We start from the raw sequence: 22711 nt of genomic DNA on the forward strand, positions 1-22711 counted from the left end.
GAGTTCCAGGCTCTACATTGAGGATACTTCTAAAATCGTTCTCTACTGTTGGAAGTCTGGGTGATGTGGGAAGTGCCCTGACTGGGAGTGAGCAGACTGACTGATTCTGGCCCTGCCACTGACTTCCTTTTATAACTCTGGACAGATCCTCTCCTCACTTTGGTTTTACTACCCCCTTCTGCAAAGTGGTGGAGCTTCTTGCAGCTCTGGTCTCATCAGGGAAAGAAAGCTATCTTTACACAGTTCAGTTGCAGGAAACTATCTGGCCCAAGCTTTGGTGTGTTGGTTACAGATTAATAAAGCCTTAAGATTTTCGCTTCCAACTCAGGAGGGGGGAGGGGAACCATTCAACTGTCTCATTAGCATGGAGAAAAGAAAACAGTAATTACTTGTGCCTCCCTTGATAATTTCTGTGGGTTGGTTCTTTTAGGGAAGGAGGAGGGGAACTGGAGACAGTTTCAGCTGAGAAAGGAGAAATGCTGCTAGCTGCCCAGAATATGCAGAGGCAAGAGTGATGGTCTTGCATGTCTTATATTTTGGGCATTCCTGTAGGCAGTCTAGAGACTGCCTGGATTGAGTTTCATCTATGGCATGCATAATGTTCTCATACATGGGCATGAATTGGGCTCAAGAGCCCTAATGTCTCTTGCCATTAAGAAACCAGCTGCCCTCCAGGGCCTTTTTGTGATATGCTGGGCATCCTGAGACTTTTCTTTGTTGGGGAGTAGAAGAGGGTTTTACTGAGCCATTTTGTGACCTGGCTGCGTTTTTACTATGTTGTGAGGTCATTTTTTTAACCCCTACAGCAACACAACCAGTTGGTTTATTATGCCAGGGCACAGGCAACCACACAATAGAACCAGTCACAAGAGTCAAGGTCAGATATCCTTGTGAGTGGGAGGAATGTGATAGAATGGCAAGACCATGGGGTTTGGTCAAGGCTGGGAAAAGCAAGCCTCATGAAGGTTGAGGCAGACTTTTGCAGTTAGGGGGCAGCTGGAACAGAACTAACAAATAGATTGGCAAGTGTGGCTCCTGGAACAAGGGCTATTTGCTCTGTGGCCAGTCTTGTACTCCTTGGTGGACGTGGGCAGTTATGCACCCTCAAGTGCTGATTGTAGCACAAGTGGGTCTGAGGCCACCTGCAGGTGAGCTCTGCCTGATTGAGCTGGGGCTGTTATGCTATGATTGTCTCCTGTGGCTGCTCACTCTTGCCTTGGTTGCCACCTGAGAGACCTAGAGAACCCAGCTTCCATCTTCTTCCCCTCTCCTGAGGAAGCTATTGCTTCAGCAACATCTCTTTCAATCAGTCATCCTGCAGACCCTGGAGATTGCCCTACTCTGAACAGCAAGCGTTTTATGGAGGCATGCTTTTTTTTTTTTTTTTTTTTTTTTTTTTTTTTTTAATGTGCTTAACAGATGTAGGAGATGATTTCTTCTGTCAAAATCTCTCCTTATCCCCCTGAAGCACTTCCATTCTCTTGTCCCTGGCCTTTTGCTTGGTTCCCCACCCTACCAAAAGAGCTTTTAATGCCCCAGTTCTTCCCAAAATTTTCTCTTCACTTCCTGGTTCTTTCCTCTAGTCACCAGTCGTGGATTCCTGGTTTCCATATACTCCTGTAAAACCTGTTCCCTGTTACTTTTTTTTTTGATGGAATGCTCCAAAATAATAGCCTGGCCTAAGGGAAAGAGGGCTTTTTCTAGACGAACTTGCAGTCATCTGGGACATAGCAAAGTGCTTCCCAGAAATAGAGACAATATACATACCCAAGGACACAGTTCATGCTGATTCTTGCAATGGTATTCATAGCATTGTATTCCCTCAGTGTAAGGTGTTTTGATCATGTAGTTGGATTCAGCCCACGCATCTCTCATGGCTTCTTGCCTGTTTGTTATATAGTCTTAGAACATTTTGTCCTTTTAGGGTATGGGATCCAGTTTTGAAAAAGCCCTATTCCTCTCTTACTGCAACAATGAGCTGAGAACCCCTTGGGGAGGGTCTGGTGAGTCAAGTCCTGCAACTCTGGAACTTGGTGTTGCACTTCCACTCCACCCCTGCCCATCTTTTCCCCAGGCATCCAAAACCAGCGGTTGCTCCATTGAGTCCAAAGTGGGAGAATTTTCTAAAAATATCCTAAAACTTTACTGTTGGTGCCTGCTTCGATATATGGGGGTTCCTTATTTCTGAGCATGAGAAAGTGCAATGTACTTAGTACAAAGAATACAGGCTTTGGAGTCAGACCTGGGTTCCAGTAAGTTCTATTTCTTAGCTATGTGGTTTTAGACAAGTTTCTTTACTTCTGAGACCCAGTTTCCTCCTGTATGATGGTCTGCTGACCTCAAAATGTTATTACGAATAAATGGGAATAATTAAGGCTTTGGCATAGGGTATGATAAATAATAGGTAGGGCAAATGTACATTTCTTTCCTTTTTCTTAGGCTTTTTTATTGCTTCTTATTCATCCTGTTGTGGTACTTAAGTGGAATAACAATTCTCGTCATTGAGTCACTTATGCCAGGCCCTGAGCTAAGGGCTTTCTTGTGCTATCTTATTTATTTTTCCCAATAGCACATTTGGAAGCAGGAACTATTTTAAACGAAGAAACTGTGGCACAGAAGTTAAGTACCTTGCCTGAGGTCACAACTGGCTAGGAGAGACAGAGCTGGGATTCAAACCCAGGTGTCTGATTCTAGAGCCTGAGCTCTTCACCAGTAAATTGGTCATTAATACTTTTCTGTTACTTTCCTTGAGCAATTTTCTTTCTGCTTGGACCTGCTGAGATTTGTGTGCGTGTAGTTCTTGAGATTTTTAAGTCACTGCTAGTACCTGACTGTCTTGATTGAGGTACAGGTACAGACAGTGACATTGTGTTTGCCACAGCTTTTCTTTCCACTTGGAGCAGATTCCATTAACTGAAAGGTGGTATAACCACCCCCTTTAAAAAAAGAGACCATTCTCTCATTTCTTTTTTTTAAGATTTTATTTGGGAGAAAGAGGGAGAGGGAGAAAGAAATATCAATGTGTGGTTGCCTCTCACACATCTGTAACTGGGGACCTGGCCCACAACCCAGGCATGTACCCTGACTGGGAATCGAACCTGCGACCTTTTGCTTTGCAGTCCGGCACTCAATCCATTGAGCTACACTAGCCAGGGCTCTCATTTCTTTTTTACTGTTCACATCAAACCAAATAGATTTCAACAGTTATACTGTTCTTGTCAATTTTGTTAAATCCTTCAAAAGAGTAGGTACTATCACCTTCATTTTACAGATATGGAAATGAAGGTCCATGAAGGTGAAATGACTTGGTCAGGGTTACATGGTGAATTAGAGGTAAAGCTGGAACTAGCCTTTAGGTTTTCTGACTCTTAGCCCAGTGCTCTCTCTACTAATTTAGTAAGAAGGAGAGGGAGGTACAGTATGCAGATGAGACCTAAAGAACGTTGAACTGTATTAGGACTTAGGATCTAGAGAGTTCTGAAAAGGGACCTTGCCGCCTCCATCTACATCTTCACCCTAGCTCAGTGGTTCTCAACCTTCCTAATGCTGCGACCCTTTAATACAGTTCCTCATGTTGTGGTGACCCCCAACCATACAATTATTTTTGTCGCTACTTCATAACTGTAATTTTGCTACTGTTATGAATCGTAATGTAAATATCTGATATGCAGGATGTATTTTCATGGTTACAAATTGAACATAATTAAAGCATAGTGATTAATCACAAATACAACATGTAATTATATATGTGTTTTCCAATGGTCTTGGGCAACCCCTGTGAAAGGGTTGTTTGACCCCCAAAGGGGTCGCGACCCACAGGTTGAGAACCGCTGCCCTAGTTCATACACACACATTTGAGGAATTCAGGAGAAAGGGAGAAGCACTCTCCCTGCAGGGTTCAGTAAAACTTTCATGATAGAGAGCTGTGGGGAAGGGTCCAAAGGGTGTCGTATCTCCTTATCTCTAGGAAGTTTAGACTCCCAGGCAGAGCTTATTAGCCTGGAGTAACCCTTGTAGAAGGAGCAAGGGAATAGCAGAAGAACCTGCCCATCCTATGACCTCTGCAGGCTTCAGCCTAAACCAGGCGAGGGCTGGGCTACGGCAGGACAGTGGTGAGAACTGAAAATGGGAGCTGTGAGGATTGGAGTCCTCAGGAGCTTCATTTTATTTCTTCTGAAAGATTTAGTCTGGGGTTTAGACAAGTAAGTTCCCTTCATTTAAAATTTATAAAGAGGAATTCCTGCTGTTGCTTTTAAAAAAACAAACAAAAATTCTTGGTTCTGGAACCAGAAGGAAAAAGAAATCTTTCCCAAACTCTAGGCCTCAGACATTTGAGTCTCGCCCAGGCATCCTCTCCCTTTTTGTGTCCTTCTCTACCTTCTCTGCGTTTACCCTTTTTCCTCTCCCTCTTTTCTCTGTTAACCGCCCAACTTCCCTTTTTATCTTTTTCTCTCCTTGCCTTTCCCTAACTCCTGAAAGGAAGAATGAGAAAGAGACACCTTTAGCCAACAGATCAGTAGATATTGATATTATAGGTGCTTGGGCTGAGAGTCAAAACATGGAGCTTGAGATCTTGGACTTTACTTTTAGACCTCAGAACAAAGGTTGGTGGGGGGCAGGTGTGTTTATTCATTCACTTATTCACTCACATGTTTCCCCAAGTACTTAGCGTCTCATACCTGCCAGGTTCTCTGCCAGATACCTGGACTATTCCAGTTAATACGACCTTAAGCCTCCCGTAAGGTCACGGTCTTATGGGGAAGACATAGCAGCAGTAACACACCCTCCCCCGCCCCCCAAATTCAAGTTATTTGATTCTGAGGTAAAAAGGACTTTAGAGTTTAGCTGGTCCTCCTTTTATTTTGCTACATAATAATGTAAGTAAGGACTAAGCACATAGGCTTTCAAGCAAAGTAAAGCAGACATAGGTTCAAATCCTGGCTCTGCTACTTATTAGCTGTTTCGACCTTGAATGGCATACTTAGCCTTGCCCACCTTCAGTTACCTTTGCTGTGAAACGGGCCTGGTATAAGCTGCTTCACAGGGTATTATGAGGATTAACAACATAATACCTAGCTCAGTCCCTGGTGCATAGTAGCCCAAGCCTTTCTGTCACCCTGCATCAAGGCCCGGCTTATGTCCTTACTGCTCTGTGAAGCTTCTGAGGCCACCACCTCCATTTAGATATTCCTTTCTCCACTTTTACAAGTCATAGCACTCTGAACTGTTTGATATGCCTAAAATTGTAGTAGTCCTTTGCAGGGTTGACACAGTCTCACCCTGAACTGCAAGGAGCCCAAGAATAAGGACTATTCTCATTCATCCCTCCATCCTCTATAACCCCCTAACCCAGAGCTGTGACCATGGCCAGCTAGTCCCAGGAAATATTTTTTGATGGACTGGATAGAAGACTTCTATATATATTCAGTGTCTTGCAGCTGACAGAAAGAGCTGTTAAAGATCTGGCTGGGAGTCTTCCATCTTAACTCTTCCCCTTTCCTTTCCTGTTATCACATTGATTTTCACAAAATTTCTTTGTTATAGACAGGATGGGAATTATATCCCCATTCTATAGTTGAGGAATCTGAGGCTCAGGTTATAATCCAGGTCTCTTGTTAGGCAATAGCTCCAGCGTAAGTAACAGGAATGAGTCTTGACTGGTATGGCTCAGCTGATTGGGCGCCATCCTGCAAAGCAAAAGGTTGCTAGTTCAATTCCTGGTCAGGGCACATGCCTAGGTTGCAGATTCAGTCCCTGGTTGGGACATGTAGGAGAAGCAACCAATTGGTGCTTCTGCCATAAATGTTTCTCTTCTCTTTCTCCCTTCTTTCCCCTCTCTTAAAAATAAAAGAAAAGAAAAAAAGAGTAACAGGAATGAGAACAGAAATCCTAACTGATTAGGTATCTATTCTCTGGAAGCAGTATACATCTTTTTTTTTTTTTAATTCTCACCCGAGGACATATTTATTGAGTTTAGAGAGAGGAGAAGGGAAGGGAAACATCAATTGGTTGCCTCTCACATGCATCCCGACTGGGGCCTGAACCCGCAACCTAGATATGTGCCCTGATTAGGAGTCAAACCCACGATCTTTCGATTTATGGGATGATACTCCAGCCAACTGAGCCACACTGGCCAGGGCGATGGTACGAACCTTCACAAGCAAGAAGGAATGGGGAGACTGTTCTGAGGCCTTCGCTAACCAAAGCCAGATGTAGTCATAGCCAGAGATGTTTCAAGAACGCGACAGAGTGATGAGAAAAAGGGTTTAGGATAACTTCATTGATTTGCTAGGTGTTGAAGATTAAGGATTTGAATATGTACAAAGTACATAAAAATGTCCGAAGACAAGGATTCCAGGTGAGACAATAGCACGGAGAAAAGTATGGGAGCTGGAAAGCACAGGGTTGACATAAAGCAGATGATGACTGCATCCTGGCATACCTGGGGAGTGAGGCTGAGGTGACTGGAAGTCATGACATTCTTTTTCAGCAGGGGAGTGGCATTAGGAATATTAGTCTGGCAGTGTGGGCCCAATGGGTTGGAGCAGAAGGGGTAGAGGAAGACTAATGGAAGAGAAACCAGGGAAGAGGTTACTATAATAGTCTGTAATGTCAGTAAATTTAAAATATATATATTTCAGCTGTGCAGGCAAAAGATAATGAGATCCTGAACCAAGAGAAAGTTGACACAGTAGTGAATAATGAAGAACAGTGTGAATGTTGAGTTCTTAGAGCAGAAAACAAAGAAGTGGAAAAAAATCCAAAACATGAGGACTTCCACAATTTTGGGAATGGGGAAATAGGGAAGGAGGGGTTGGAGAACATGAACATTTGGAGTCTAAATACTTGGGAGAATGGTTATACCATTTGCTGAACCATGGAGGCTGGAAATAGGAGATGAGTTCAATTTATTGACATGTTGTATTGGAGGTGCTCATAGCCCATGCCCTTTACCACCTGCCTAGGGCCTCTGCCTTTGTTCTGTGATCCAGGCCTACAGAGATCCTTCAGTTCCGTGTGCTTGCTGCTTTGTTTCAGGCCTGGAGCCCCCCCACGGATCCCTCCACCTATGTCTTAGAACAACCCTTTCCCTTGTTGAAGTAAGATAGACTAGTACCAAGTCTAATTTCAAAGTGTACATTAAATGTCAGTGGCTATGAAATAGCTATTGTTGTGGTTATCATCATAGCTTTGTGATTACAGTAGCTAGAGAATTAGAGAAGCCTCTGGCATCACCTGACTAAAGGACTCAGGAGTCATTCAAATAATATTCAGTAAAAAGCCTGAACTGCAAATAAATGGAGACATCTCAGGCTTGGTTGTAAATGGGGGCTTTGAGGCATGTCAGCCAGAACTGGAGAATGTGTTTCCTGACTTTTTTCTTCTGTTTTTGAGAATTGGCATAGTGTATTGTTAGAAGGGCAAGACCTGGAGGTTGGACTTCTGGGTTCATGTCCCAACTCTACCATCTGTTGGCTTTGTGACTTGGGCACATTTATTTAACTTCCTGTGCCTCAGTTTTCTCATTAGAAAAATGGGGAATATAACAACACACCAACATTACAAAATTGTTGTAAAGATGAAATGAGTTAATACAAACAAAGGGTTGGTTCACAACAGTGCCTGGCCCGTGCTCCTATTCTCCTTATCCCAAAGTCATGTCTACTCCACATTCTAGGTAATGTATTGGGGTTTCTCTGTTCTTCAACAGTCCTCACCCAGCAGAAAAAAGGATGATCAGAGACGCCAGAAACCAATCTCAAGAGTACTTTAAAGTTTGTCCCAGCTAGATTCCAGGTTATCTAAGCCTGGAGGAACCTGGCTCAGGAGTGAGATAGAGTTAGAGTTGTCCTGAAAAGCAGTTCTGCCACTGACATACTTTGATATTGGGCAAATCACCCAACCTCTGAGCCACAGTTTTCTCATTAAAATAAGGAGAATGAGTAATTACTCCATGTATACAGTATTCCCTCACTTATCACGGGTATTACGCTTTAGACCCCTCTGCAAAGCAGAAACCTTACATTTATTCTACACTCTTAAACCTACGTAACTTTAACAACATATGTATACAGTACTGCAAAATCCTGTGATATAGCGAAAAATCCATGATAAATAAATATAATATTTTTTAAAATCCCGTGATAGGTGAGGCTGCGATAAGTGAACTGCGAGATAGAGAGGGACTACTGTATTTAGTATGTCATTCTTCCCATCACTACATTCTAGCTATACTGACTCTTTCTTGCTTCTTAAGCATAATTAGCCTCTTTTTGCCTATTGCCTCGGGGCCTTTGCACTTGTAATTCTCCCTCTCTAAAATACTCTTGTCTTAGGTCTTTACAAATCTTATCCCCACACTTCCACTGGTCACCTATTGGAGAAGATTTCCCTGACCATTTTATCTAAAATAGACTTCCTTCTCAGTCTTTTTCATTTTTTCTTCCTTTGCTTTATTTCATAGCACTTGGTAGGACCTGAAATTGTATATTTAATTATTAACCTATCTTTCGTTAGGATACAATACATGTGAGGGCAGGGACTTTGAATGCCTGCACTTACCTGAGTTCCTTTAAATTTTTATTTATTTATTTATTTTTAAGTATATTTTATTGATTATGTTGTTACAGTAGTTCCAATTTTTTTCCCCTTTGCTCCCCTCTGCCCAGTAACCCCCTTCCCTCCAGCAATCCCTCCCCTCTTGGTTCATGTCCATGTGTCGTGCATATAAGTTCTTTGGCTTCACCCTTACCTATATTATTCTTAACTTACCCCTCTCTATTTTGTACCAACCAATTATGCTTCTTAGTCCCTGCACCATATCCCCATTTCTCCCACTCCTCTCTCCCAGCTAATAACCCTCCAAATGATCCCCATACCTATGATTCTGTTCCTATTCTGGTTTGCTTAGTTGGATTTTGTTTTTATTTTTTAGATTCAGTTGTTGATAGCTGTGAGTTTGTTGTCATTTTAGTGTTCATAGTTTTGATCTTTTTCTTAAGTAAGTCCCTTTGACATTTCATATAATAATGGCTTGGTGATGATGAACTCCTTTAGCTTTACTTTGGGAAGCACTTCATCTGCCCTTCCATTCCAAATGATAGCTTTGCTGGATAGAGTAAACCTGGTTGCAGGTTGCCTCTCATCACATTGAATACTGCTTGCCAGTCCCTTCCTGCCTGCAAAGTGTCCTCTGAGAAATCAGCTGGTAGTCCTATAGGCAACTCTGCCTCTCTCTGGCTGCCCCCAGGACTCTCTCTTTATCTTTCGCCTTTGATATCTCAGTCATGATGCGTCCTGGTGTGGTCCCTTCTGGGTCCAGCTTGCCTGGGACCCTCCGTGCTTCCCGGACCTGTATGTCCATCTCCTTCACAAAATTTGGGAAGTTTTCCCCATTTTTTTCAATTCTTGCTTCCTCATTCTGCACTGGTTGACTGTTTTTTTCTTCCTTATGTTCCAAATCATTGATTTGAACCCTGGTTTCCTTCCCTTCACCATTGGTTTTGTGTGGATTTTCCTTTGTTTCACTTAGCATAGCTTAGCACAATCTTCACTTCTCTTACGCATTTGCCGTACTCAAGCATATTTGTCAAGCCTGTGAGCATCTTCATCACCAGTGTTTTGAATTCTGTCTGTTAGGTTGTCTGTCTCCTCATATGTTAGGTTGGCTATCTCCTTGTCGCTTAGTTCTCCCACTGGAACCTTGATCTCTTCCCCCTTTTGGGCCATACTTCTCTGTCTCCTCATTCTGACAGGCTCCTGTGTTTGTTTGCCTCGGTGTCCCAGGTAGAGCTGTCATTCCTGTTACGTTGTAAGGGGCGGAGCCTTAGGGATTCGTCAGTACAGGACAATCTGTTTCACCACATTGTGGCGCTGTATGTGGGGGAGGGGTCCGAGAGGGAACAATGCCACCTGCCCAGCACTCGCCCCCTTTTAGGCACGTCTCCCATTTCCGCACTGGACTGGCGCCCCTCTAGCTGCTGTCATTCCCAGAATGGGTGGGTCTGTGGATGTTCTAGGACCATGGGGGCCATTTAAACAAGCAGACTGCTGAGACGGGCAGTTTCGGCCTCCACCCCAACCTCCACTGGTTTGCACAGTCAGAAGCAGTGAGGCTTGATTTTCCCCAGTGCCCGGACTGTGAGCTGCGAGGTCCGGTGAGGAGCTGGGAAAGCTTTCCAGGTGTCCCTCCTGACTTTTTAAAACATGTGACTGCGCTTTCTGCCGGCCTGCCGCTGCTGCCGCCATCATACAGCATCATAGCGCGTCCTCTCCACCCCTCCTACCTGTCTGGATGAGTATTTCTTCTTTATGTCTTTGTTTGCTGGACTTCCATGTAGTTTGATTTTCTGAAACTTCTGGTTGTTTCTGGTTTTGAGGTAGTTGTATTCCTTAGTTGTGGAGGGAGTCGCAGTGTGTCTGTCTACGCCTCCATATTGGCTATTAGTCCAACCTGAGTTCTGAGAAGGACCCTGACTGATGTCCCTCTCTGTTATAGGTGATACCTATTCCCAGAGGCAGCTGGTAGCTGACCCTGTAACCCTGAAGAGGAGATCATTGACTGAACTCAACCTTGGTGAGTGAGGCAAACTCTGGTCAAGCTTGGGCCAAGGCAGAGTAACTAGTTTGGGGCTTATTTTTACCCTTACTACATATAATTTACAGGTAATTACTCTTCTATTCCATGTCTAAGAGATTGGTGTAGGCAGCCTCCTGTATTGGAAGGAAAACTGAACGTGTTTTACTGGAGCTATGATGAGATGGTCTGGGGTCATTTTCCATGAATAAAGTAGAACAGGCTCAACCCCTCCTGGCTTCCACCAGCTGCTTTGTACTGGGAGGGAGGGGGGCTGTCTTCTGAACCTGGCAGCTCCTGCAAGCTCTCTTAACATGACCTCATAGTCCTTAGAGACTTTCCTGATTTCAGCCTTGACTGTGCCCTACCAAACCCATAGCTTTAGAAAATTCTGTAGTTTTATCAGTCCTGCAAAATGTGATCATGAACAGGGGTGAGGGTGGAGTGATAAGAGTGGAGCTGTGTGAAGGGGAAGTCAGGGGAACTTAGAGGAAAGACAGTAGATGGTGAGATGGAAAGGGAAATGAGCACATTAAGAACCAATTGTGCCCTGACTTGTGTGGTTCAGTTGGTTGGGTGTCATACCAAAAAGTTAAAGGTTGCTAGTTCAGTTCCTAGTCAGGGCACGTGCCTGTGTTGAAGGTTTGATCCCTGGATGCCAGGGCACATACAAGAGGCAATTGATGAATGTTTCTCTCTTGCATTGATGTTTCTCTCCCTTTCTTTCTCCCTCTAAAAATAAATAAATAAAATCTTTTAAAAAATTGTGTTATGTATCTTATTTATTCTATACAAAACCCCATTTTATAGATGAGGGAATTGAGGCTCAGGAAGCTAAAATAATTTGCCTAGGGCAAAGCTGATGTTAGAACCTAAGTCAGTTTAACTGTAAGTACCATTGTTCTCCCTGACTGGGAAGGCTATCTGATTTTTCTTATAAAATTCAAGGCCTCTTGAGGGATTCAAAAAGGTGGCCCAGTTAATTGAGGGGCCCGGCAAGGCAGTCAGGACTTGAGGGGGCGGTTCCTTCTGAGCACTGGCATTTCTAGTAACGGGCAAGAGGCTAAAAGGTAGGAAGAACCCTTCAAGCAGCCAGAGGCCCAGGCTAAATACAGAAGAGAACACCTGTAACACATTGGGTCCTATAAGCACTTGGGTCAGCACAGACAGGAATGTGGAGAGCTGGTTTGGAGTTGAGAATCATGGGTTTTTATCTTCTCTGTCAACATCTGCCCTTGAACAACCTTAATTTTTCTATTTGTAAAATTGGAGTGCTTCCCCCACACCCCCACAAGTCTATCGTGTGTACACCAACCATGCAGGACATTGTAGAGAATCAAATGAAAATGCAAGTTGGAACACTTTGTGAATTGTAGAGCAGTGTGACTGAAAGGAGAGCAAGAGAGAAGAAAGCATTATAAGTATCCCCGACATCTCAGCCCCTGACCTGTTTGCCATTCCATTCCCCAATAATAAAAGGGTTTTCCTTTGGAATCCTGCACTGTAAATCTTGTCCCATGCCCTTCTACTTTCCTTCGTCTGCAGGCCCTTCCCTTAGCTCAATCCTTTCACAAGGGAAGAGATTCTAGGGCACAGAGACAAAGCCAGGCAGCATGAGCAGCCATGATTTGCATCATGTTGGCTGCAGAGTGCAGGTTTAAATGCACTCACACAGCCTGGCTCCAAGGCCACTGCTGACACAGATATTAAAGCAGTTTTCAAGAGCTCATCCCCAGCATGTGTTTGCACTCAGTGACTAATTCCGAGATGTTGCCTTGTGCCCTGCTGTCTTCTGAGAAGAGGAAGGCTATTCCTGTTTTGGCCCTAGGTTCCCTGCCTACCCCCACTCCCACCCCCACCCCCACCTCTCAACTGCTAGTGAAAAAGGCACTTACGCATGTTGTCTTGTCTCATATCGGAGGCCATGTTTTCCCACCATCTCTCCCTCACCCTTGGCCAGTGGTATAAGCCACTCTTCACTCCTCGTATTAGTGGACATTCTGCTTCCCTCTGTCTGCCTGAGGGTACACAGAGGGGTATGTCCTCTACCTGGTGCTCTTGGTTGGCCAACCTTTCTTCCTACTCTGAATCGCCAGACTCTTGCTTGCCACTTCTTTTTGTTTGGTTAATCTAAAGTTTTATAGCTTTTGGCTTTTCCATATCCTACCTGCCAAGTTTGGATTTTACTGTTTTTGTGATAGCTGCCCTGTGAAGAAGTTCTGCAAGTGACTTTTAAAATATAAATGATTCCATGTTTAAAAACAAAAACAAAAACGAATACACACACACACACACACACACACACATATAAAAATACTAATACCCATATAGTAGCTTATTTATTTTTTGGAATCCAACGACAACAGAAAAAGAAAGCAAGTCATTTTCATCCTTAAGCCCTTGCACAGCACTAATTTATTTTTGCTGTTACATGTTATTGTAACAAGTTTAGCAATCTGCTTTCTAAACCCCCATAAAATTAAAAGCAGCATATTAAAAAGCAGGGAGGAGCTACTGTATTAACAGCAGGTCAGCTGAGAGCTGAGAACTGATAGTAAGGGAAGGGTGAAAGAGGAATGATGAAAAAGAGAAAATGAGTATGGAGGCCGTTTAATTTAAGGACAGTGACCCTACAGACATGTCTGTGCTTCGGTAAGGTGGGATGAGGTTAAAAATAATTTTTTTTTAAAGAGGGAGAGAAAGAAACATCAATGTAAGAAACATTATTTTGAGTCACTTGATAATTTATATCTTTCTAGAAATCTGTCCATTTCATCTAAATTGTCTGATTTCTTGGCCTGAAGTTGTTTGCAGTATCTTCTTTATAATCCTTTTAATTTCTATAAGGTCAGTAGTGATATCCCTTTTTCATTTCTGACTTTGGTGATTTATACCTTCTCTTTTTTTCTTGGCCAGTCTTGCTAAAAGTTAGTCAGTTTTGTTGATCTCTTCAAAGAACCAACTTCTGTGTTTTTGTTGTTGTTGTTTTTCTGTTCCATTGATTTCTTTAATCTTTATTTCCTAACTTCAACTTGCTTTGGGTTTAGTTTGCTCTTCTTTTTTCTAGTTTCTTAAGACTTAATTTATTTTTTTTAAGGCACTGCGCAGCCCAAATGAAACTCTTCTTTAGCTTGATTGACCTGTGGGCTGGAAGTTTGCTCCTGGTGTGGTGGTCTCTGGAGAATTATCTAGAGCCTCAGAAAGGGCCTAACTCAGCAACACTGAAGGAGACAAGCAGTCTGTAGTTATGCCTTCCCAACAAGGAGTGGGCTAGTGCTGAACTCATAGAGCTGGGCAGCCTGCAGCCTGTCTGCCTGTCAGCACTGGGCAGGCCTGAGCTCCATGCAGGAGATGGAGGCAGTGCCGCAGGACGTCAGGTGACACATGAAAAGCCAGAGCCTCCCAGGCTTCTGAGGAGATTTTGCCTGATAGAGAGCTGAAAGAGGCAGCTGTCCACCTCACAGACTTCAGAGGCTTCAAGGTGGCTTTGGAGGCCTTGCAGAATACCTCTGTTGCCTGTTAATGACTTGAGATTCAAAGCAGAGATTTGTGTTTACATTATCAGCACATATACTAAAATTGTAGGCTGTGGTTTTCAAAGACTGGCTAATTGATTTAGTAATGGGCTGAGGAAAACCATACAAGAGCATAGAAAATCTAAGCCTCTGCCTGGCCTGGTGACATGATTCAGAAGCTCCTTTGGTGTATGTATACCTGACCTAATGTGAAAGTCCAAGTTCAGGTTAATGTAAGAGCATTAAGAATTCACTGACTCAGCCTTGGGAACTAATGCTATCAGACATGTACAGCCTCAAAGTAGAAGAAATTAATTTTTAAAGCACATGATTTGTGAACTTGCCAATTTTTTTTGTTTTTGTTTTTTTCATTTAAATAGTATCATCAGTAAAAGTAGTATTGGAAATAATTTTGTGAAATAGAGTCCACTTGGGAATATTTGAAAGAAAAACAAACAAGGCTTAAATGCAGATCTTATAGGTAACGTCGAGGTGTCAAGAGCTCTGAGCAATGCCTCAGCTCACTGGGTACTTATTTATGGCCTTTAATTTCCTTATCTATATATAAACAAGGAATAGTTTCTCCCCAGCCTACTGTGTAAGGCACATTTCAAATAAATGCTGAATAAAACTGTTAGGTACTGTACAAATGGATGAAAAGGTCAATGAGTAGTAGCAGTGCATCATCATCCTTCAAGGTTTGGGGATGAATGTCTGCCCAAAGTGGACCTTGTAGCTTAGTAAGGCAGGAGGTTCATTGTCTGCTAGTGTAATCATTCGATGGCTCTTAAAAGAATTCTGTTGAGAAAAATCTGAGAGAGGCTGACAGAAGAGCTCATATCAGAAGCAGCTGTCCTTGTTCTCTCCTCACTGAGGAATTTTGCCCACATTTTATTACTTTGGCTCCAGAAGCAGCTGGCTTTCTTGATGGTTGCTGTCATAGAAAAACAGTAAGGCCCAGCTCACTTGTGGGGAAGGAATAATGTGCAGAGGGCTCTGGGCCCCCTTGGGCCCTATGTCTTCCTCCTTCTTGCTTCAAGTTTTCATGAAAACTAAAGATCTCTCTGTCCTGGATCAGCAGGCCAGACAGAAGAGAGGCTAATAGGTCCTGTATGTCAGATCTATCAGAGGGAAGTTCTAAGGATATTGGCAGAGAAGAAGGGTCCTGAGCCTAAAATTAAGGCCAAGAGATAAAAAATCCAATTGGGAAACTGGGAAATAATACATCAGGAAACCAAGGTCCGTTAGTAGCTGTGGTGCTAGAACCCTGAGTAGGATATAAATAAAGGGGACCTATGTTTTATGATAGGGCAAATGCAGAAAAACAATATTATCCTATAGAATACCATGTTAAAACAAAAGCAGAAATTGCTGCTTTTGGATTATCTGTCATTTAATATTATTTGAGTCTTCATTCTCCTTCCGCTCTCCATTGCCCCAATTAGCATAATCAGTCTAGAGTTACTGTAATAAGTGCATAGGTCAAGAGATAAAAGCTAACTGATCTTTGGGAAGATTAATTACCTGTGTCTTTCCCACCATTGTATATAGTCTTAAAAACTTCAGGCCATATGATACTGGGGGAAGGGGAGGCTTTAAAGCTAAAGGTTTGAATCCTTGCTCTTGACATTTATTTCCTGTATGATCAGCCTTTCAGAGCTGTAGTTTTCTCATCTGAAAAATGGGAACAAGAATGCCTGTGCAGTTATTGTGATGTTAATAGGACATGATGAAAAAATGTCTGGCCTGAATTGGTGTTCAGCCACTGGTAATTGAAGTAAATTCTGATACCATGTGTTCATTGTCAGATCATAGGAGAAGGTGAGTATTGCAACCCAGGCTTTTAACCCTGTTCTACTAACTCAGCCTTGGGAAAGTATTTAATATCTCTGGGCCACAGTTTCCTCAGCTCTAAGAAGAGGGAATGAGGTAGAAAGTTGATCTATAATTAATTGCTAATGTCCCTTCCAGTTCTGTGCCTTTAAAGGCACATAGGTCTGTGGTTCAAAGGCAGCAAAGAGCCAAAAGAAAAAAAAAAAAAACGTCAAGAGGTGGACAAAGGAGAAGCCTTAGACTCAATCCTGCTAAGGCTGCATCAGGGACAGGTAACGAAAGGGCCAAAGGAGCCATTATCTATAAAGAGAATGTGTTGGAAGTATTTGGGAGTCTGCTGCAGGGGCAGTGATTTGCCTGTCACCCAGCATTTGGAAAAGAAATGTCAAAAAGAAGATCAGAATAACCTAGAAGGTTGGAGACTGAGTAGATAGCAAGTATGAGAGAGTTATCATGAGGCATAGTTGTGCTCCATTACCCACTTTCTGGGTGTTCCCAGTCAGGCTGTGTCTTTTCCTGGCTCCCATATCTATCTATAAAATGAGTCAGTCAGGTGATGTATTCTCCAAGGGACTCTTCGGGGCTTTCTGAAATTTCATTGTCTACTCTCTTCTGGCTCTCAAGTTGTATTTGTACCGCGGGGTTCTTGGGAATATCATTTACATGAGAAGGCTTCTTAACCAGCCAGGCTTCATCTAGCCCTCAAGTATTTAGAATACTCTTGAAACCACAATTTCAGGCCACTGAGAATCAAATTTCCAGGTTGAGAAATGCCATAGTCTACCTGGTTCAATCCCCTTATTTGACACAGAAGTAATGCAGCAGAGTGGAAAGTCTACAGGCTTTCATAGCAGACCTTGAATTTAAACTCCTGCCAGTACTAACTTAATCTCTGTATCATCCTTTGAAAATTAGGCTAGTGATAATAGAGTAGGTACATAGATAATTATTATTTGGAGGAGGGGGAAAAAACAGGCTGGAGAGGCGAAGACAGCTGCTCAGGGTCGAGCTCACACCGGAACCTAGCTTTTTTGTGTCTTAAGTCGAGGGTTTTCTTCTCCTAGAGCCAAGGTCAGTTGTACCCATATAAATGTACCAGAAAAGATTGGAACTGAAAGCATGTCAGCTTTCTTAACATCTCTGCCAACAGCCTTCTCAATTCCCCTGTGACGTGTGTCAATAACACAGACTGTACTTGTTTTAGAAACAAACACTCCATAAGCACTCCTGTTTGATTTGCTTTGGCTGGAACAGGATCTAGATGCTCTCAGAATAGCACAACAGACTCTCCAAATGAGCCTATTCCCATTCTGAGCCACTGGTAGCTCTGATCTGCTGCTGGCTGGGGTTTGTCCCCAAGTCCTCCCTACCTGTCGTGTGAGTCACGTTCAGTAGTCTTTTGCTAGTTGCCCTTCACTCTTGATGGGAGTAACATTTATTGAATGCCTACCTACTGTGTGTCAGGTATCATGATAAGTACTTTGAATTGATTATCTCCCTTAATCATTATAACTCATTAAGTTTATTTAGTAACTCCAGAGGGAAAGCTGAAACTCAGTGAAGTAAATGAATTTGCCTCAGGTCATATATCTAGTATTTATTTTAAGATTATTTATTCATTCATTATTTATTTATAGAGGAGGGAGGGAGGGAGAAAGAGGGAGCAAAACATTGATGTGTGAGAGAAACATTGATTGGTTGCTTCTCGCACACCCCCAACCGGGGACCCAGCCCACAACCCAGGCATGTGCCCTGATGGTAAATCAAACCAGCGACCTTTCAGTTCACAGGCTGGTGCCCAGTCCACTGAACCACACCAGCCAGGGCCATGTATCTAGTATTGAAAGAGCTGAGGTTTGAATTCGGGTCCTTTTGACACTGTAGCCCCCATGCACTTAGTACAGTAAACTCTTTCCTGAGTACTAACCTGCCTCTCTGGCCTCAGGTCTTTCAGGAGGGTAGAGTGTTCAGGAGTGCCAGGAAGGGAGTATTCAGTGGTTTTAGTATAATGTGAATTTTCTTTTATGCCTTCAATGCATTTTCTCATGAGTTTCTGTTCTGCTGTGTCTTAAACCAACTTCTCCCAGACTCAGCTATAAGGCCTAGCGGTCCAAGCACTAAGGGAGAGGCCACTGAGTCCCTAGAAAAAAGGTGTTACTTGTCATTTTCAAAGGTGAATAAGGGAAATAAGCCCCTACTTGTATGTTCAACTCTGAAGTACAAGGAAGGAAAGAGTTGAGGGTCTAGATATTTCATACTTGATAAGCATCCTTCAGGGACCTGGCAGGAAAAGAGACGTACACACATAAAAGATTTAGGAATAAAATTGTTCAAATAGGTCCTCAAATCTGTACTCACTTTTCAGTTTACAAAGTACTAGCAGGCATCTTACTGTCAGGAAACTGAAGGCACCTGCCTTTACATGACAGAGCCAGGGGCTAGAATCCAAATCCTTAGTTTTGATAAGGTCACTGAGTCTAAGCCCTCTGAGAGGGTTTTATCCCTGGCATGGGCCTACCCAGTCTTAGTCTCTACCCTTTTCTGAGCCCTCCTCTGCCCACTTGTCCCCTTCCGTCTTCACCTGTTCCTACTTAACTGCTAAGGCCTTGTTAATGAGACCCTCTTCTAATATATTATTACGCATTGAGTGTGAAGAGGTATTCTTGGCTCAGCATTTTCTCCAGGATCATTTTGCCTTAAAATGATGGGATTTTAGGATGTCAGAGTGGGAAGGGACCTTAACTAATGTCATCAAGTTTACAGAGGACCCGTTTATTTAAACATAATTCATCATCTAAAACAGCTACTTTATTTGAAGTGTTAGGGAGTGGGTTGGGCAGAGCCCACCAGTTCAGCCTCTCCCTTACCTTCACCAAAGATAGCCCCTGAGGCACCTGCCTTAAACTTCCAGGGTTCCTAGGACCCTAACCAAGTGACCTAAACCAACTTCCCCATTTTATAATTGTGACATTAAGACCCATCAAGGGCAGTAAATAATATGCCTACGGTTACACAGTGATTTAGTGGTAGGTCTCCTGACTCTCAGTCTGGTGCCCTGTCTACTATACTGAGCTTTATGTCATTATGTCATTTTATAAGTGACCACCTGTTCCACGTCAGTAACATCTGTGCCTGGATGTCAGGCTTCTCTTGCTTCCGGGTTCCTGTGAGATAGGCAGGCCTATGGATGTGCGTACTGTGTCAGAGCATAGTTCTTATATGTATGGTGAGTATGTTTCAAGTTTTGTTTAACTCATTGATGTTGGAGCTAGCAGAAAGAGAATACCTGAGAAACTAGGTCTATGTTGTTAGTAGAAAAAGGATTGCTGAAATTAGATTGTTAAATTAGATCCAAAATTGATTAATGTCCTAATGAAAATGTAACCTTTGGCATTATTCTCTCAGCTTAAAAAAGTTCACCTTCTCAGTTTTCTACACATTAACCTCTAACTTTGCAGAGTTTTTAAGCATTTGGTCTTTTAACCATTTGTGAACAGGTTAAGTCAAACAAACTTTTGTACTCAAGAAGTATCAGATGACTCAGATGCATATTAAAAAATGTTCTAATGTTACTTTTAAAAGACTCACATTATTTTTTGCCTTACTTCCAAGTTTTGGATAATTTTCTTTAACATACTACTACCGAAATTGATCAGAGCCTCTTATATTAATGGGAGCTAGGACTGACCCAACCCAGGAAAGTACCTTAATGCTCAGTTGTACAGATCCAACTTCTTTGCTGAAGCGTCTGCAGGTAGCAGCCATCAACAAGATCTTGAGCTCTGCTGCAGCTCTGCTCACTGGCACAAAGCTTGGCTTTTGTTAATCCTAGACTTGCTTCTTTCCTGGTCAAGGATGCTTTTTCCTTGCCTCTGGTTATCCTCAGGGGTCATCTTGAATGCAGGGAGGTTACAGAATAACATGGGGGAAGTTTATTTTGAGCAGTTCTACTCAGGTAAAGTAGGTAACTGCTTTTTCTTTTCCTTTTTTTTTTTAAATTTAATTTTTATTTTTGATTTTAGAGAGGGGAAAAGGGAGGGAGAAAGATAGGGAGAGAAACATTGATGTGAGAGAGAAACATCGATTGGCAATTGGCTGCCTCCGTACTCGCCCCAGCTGGGGACCGAACCTGTAACCCAGGCATGTGCCCTGACTGGGAATCGAACTGGTGACCTTTCAGTTTGTGGGACCATGCCCAAACAACTGAGCTGCACTGACTGGACAGTAATTGCTTTTTCATTATGTAGTTTTTATCTCTGAACATGTCTTGCTCATTTCTCATTCCCACTGCTACCACCCAAAGCCAGATCTTAATCATCTCTCACTTAGATTATTTTAATTGTCTACTAATTCATCTTCCCACCTCCAGTCTTTGTCCCTGAAGTATTAAAATCTCATTTCTCTCTCCATAGGTGTTAAGATACAGATCTTATTCCTGTCACTTTCCTGCTCTTAAAACCTCTAGAATAAATCCTATCTCCTTAGCATGGCATTCAAGGCTATACAAAGACTTTGCTCCCCATTCTTTCCAGCCTCTTCTCCCACCTCCTTTGCCTCAGGTTTTTGGTTCAATAGGAGTTCATACTAGTGGGTAGAAATATTAGGGAAGTCAATTCTTGGACAGTATGAAGGAAGAACGAACTACCTGATGAAGTCTGCCAGTGAAGGTTAGGAAGCATTCTTAGTCGATAAGCATTCCAGTTTAATCGACAGTTGTGCCAGGCACCAGGGATAGGTCCTTAGGAATAAGGAGAATGCAAACACATTGTTCAAGGCCTTTAAAGCCATAGCTGATTAAGGAAGACAGGCAGGTAAAGTAAGACTATACTCATAATCACTATAATAGAAATGTGGATTGCTTTGGGAACATGGAGGAGAGGAACACTACCTGAGAGATCAAAGAAAGATTCACAGAAGAGGTGATACTTGAGTTTGACTTGAAAGATGGAGCATTGGCAATTGTGAAAGATGAGGTAGGTTATTTGGTAATTATGAAATATAATCTGTAGCTTCCAAGCAAAAAGAGCACTGAGGACAAAGGCACAGAAGCTTGCATGTGTGTTTTAGAGCTATTAAACAGTAGCAGTGTAGGTTTTCAGGAATGGAGTACGGTTAGGGTTAAAATTATCAAAGTAAGGGCTAAGCTCTTAGGCATGATATTCCAGGCTAAGGAAGTATTGTGTATTTATTGTGTGATGATTCTTGAATTAAGTGTTATGTATTTGTTTGCTTGTGCATGTGTGTTAGGATGTGTTACATTTGGAAATCATTTTTGAAGATCTCCTGAAGCAAATCAGATACCAAAATTTGGAGCCAAAAGGGCAGGTCAGACCTATGCTCACCTGGACTTGAACTTCTTAGAGATTTACCAGTTCCACAAGCCCCAAAATCATAGAATGCCAGAATCAGAAGCCACCTTAGGGACCAGTTCATTCCTCTGTCTATTCAGCTATTCATTCAACAAATGCCTGATACTACTTGTAGAGCTGTGTTTACAGTAATGAACAAAATAGACTGTCTTCATGAAAATTATTTTAGGGGAGGAGACAGAAGGTGATTAAAAGATAAGCAGGGATAAAGGGTTAAAAAGTTGCCAGGGACTAACCCTTCTGAGGATGACTGTCATTTCCAGCTGAAAGAAGAGCAAATGAAAAGGCCTCAAGGCAATCATGTGTTGGGGGCGGGTGGGGCTGGCTAGAAGGCAGACAGTGTGACTGGAGCAGTACCCTGAAAGGCAAAGAAGCAAGAGAGAAGGTTGGAGAGGGGACAGCTAATGCCAGGGCATACTAGGCCCTGAGGTCCATTTGGCCTATGAGAAAATGAGGCTGACGAATAGCCAGGACTACACAGCAAATTAGTAGCAAGGCCAGAACTGGCACCATCCTGCTTCAGCCTCCCTTCCTTTTGCCTCCCTGATGTCTTCTGGCTTTTACCCAAGATTAACTTGAACCCCATTTAATTACATTCTCCTCTTCCTCTCTCAGCTCCCTTTTCCTTTCCCCTAAGCCCAGGTCTTCCATCACACCATTGTTCTGTTTGTTTTTTTATTTTTTTCAGGCTCTTTGCTTAATCACAGCATTAGCATTTCCCACACTCATATTTGCATACATGACCTGGTTATAGATTTCTGGAAGGTCAAAGCTACAGAGATCCTCAGATGATTTTTAGTTCAACCCCTGACATTAGAAACCCAGAAAGGACAAGTGACTTGCCCCGGGCCCTTATCTAATTAGTGAAAAAATTTGATTTTCTTTGCCTCCCAGTCTCTGGCTCTTCATTTTCTGGTTACCTCTCTTTAGTATCCAGTAAAAAGGAGCCAGGTTGTGATCCATATATCTGAGGTAGCATTCAGTGGCCCTCTGCTACCTGCCCTTATGTTAGCTTTTTATTTGGTCTTTGTCATATGAATTTACTGTTTTATTCGGCCAGTGTCTTTGAACTGCCCTTTGCAAAGAGAGCAGGTTGCAAAATTCCTCACCAACCTCCAGTCTATATCCAGGCTTGTCTTTGAACTCCAACACCAGTCTTATCTCTGGAGAAACAATGTAAAAAGGATATATCTGGATTGGAATCCCACTTTTGGCACATACTGAGACAAGATAATCTTGGACTAGTTACTTGACCTGAGAGCAGTTTTCTCATCTGTAAAATGGGATGTTAACATTGCTTGGTGGGTCATTGGAAAGATTATTTAAGGTATTATATGTGTACACCTCAAGCATTCTATATAGAGAAACCTTTCCTTAAAGGCCCATACTGAATGCTCTCTCTTTTCCCTAATTCTCTA

At 42.6% G+C, this 22711-nt stretch overlaps 1 protein-coding gene across 7 annotated transcripts in view; it reads left to right on the forward strand.

Annotated features, from left to right (window-relative positions):
* The window catches only part of RALY (RALY heterogeneous nuclear ribonucleoprotein), an 88085-nt gene that overhangs the window by 34581 nt on the left and 30793 nt on the right, over nt 1-22711 (forward strand). For 6 of the 7 annotated variants that reach the window (XM_090286257.1, XM_090286261.1, XM_090286255.1 and 3 more), the window contains one exon: nt 10499-10576. The exons of the other annotated variant lie outside the window; for it this stretch is intronic. In XM_090286257.1, coding sequence (XP_090142383.1) covers nt 10499-10576 — 78 coding nt within the window. The remainder of the gene's footprint in view (nt 1-10498; nt 10577-22711) is intronic. 7 annotated transcript variants of the gene reach the window in all.

This window comes from Furipterus horrens, unplaced genomic scaffold, assembly GCF_987537825.1.
Source record: "Furipterus horrens unplaced genomic scaffold, mFurHor1.1.pri manual_scaffold_8, whole genome shotgun sequence".
NCBI classification, from domain to species: Eukaryota; Metazoa; Chordata; class Mammalia; order Chiroptera; family Furipteridae; genus Furipterus; species Furipterus horrens.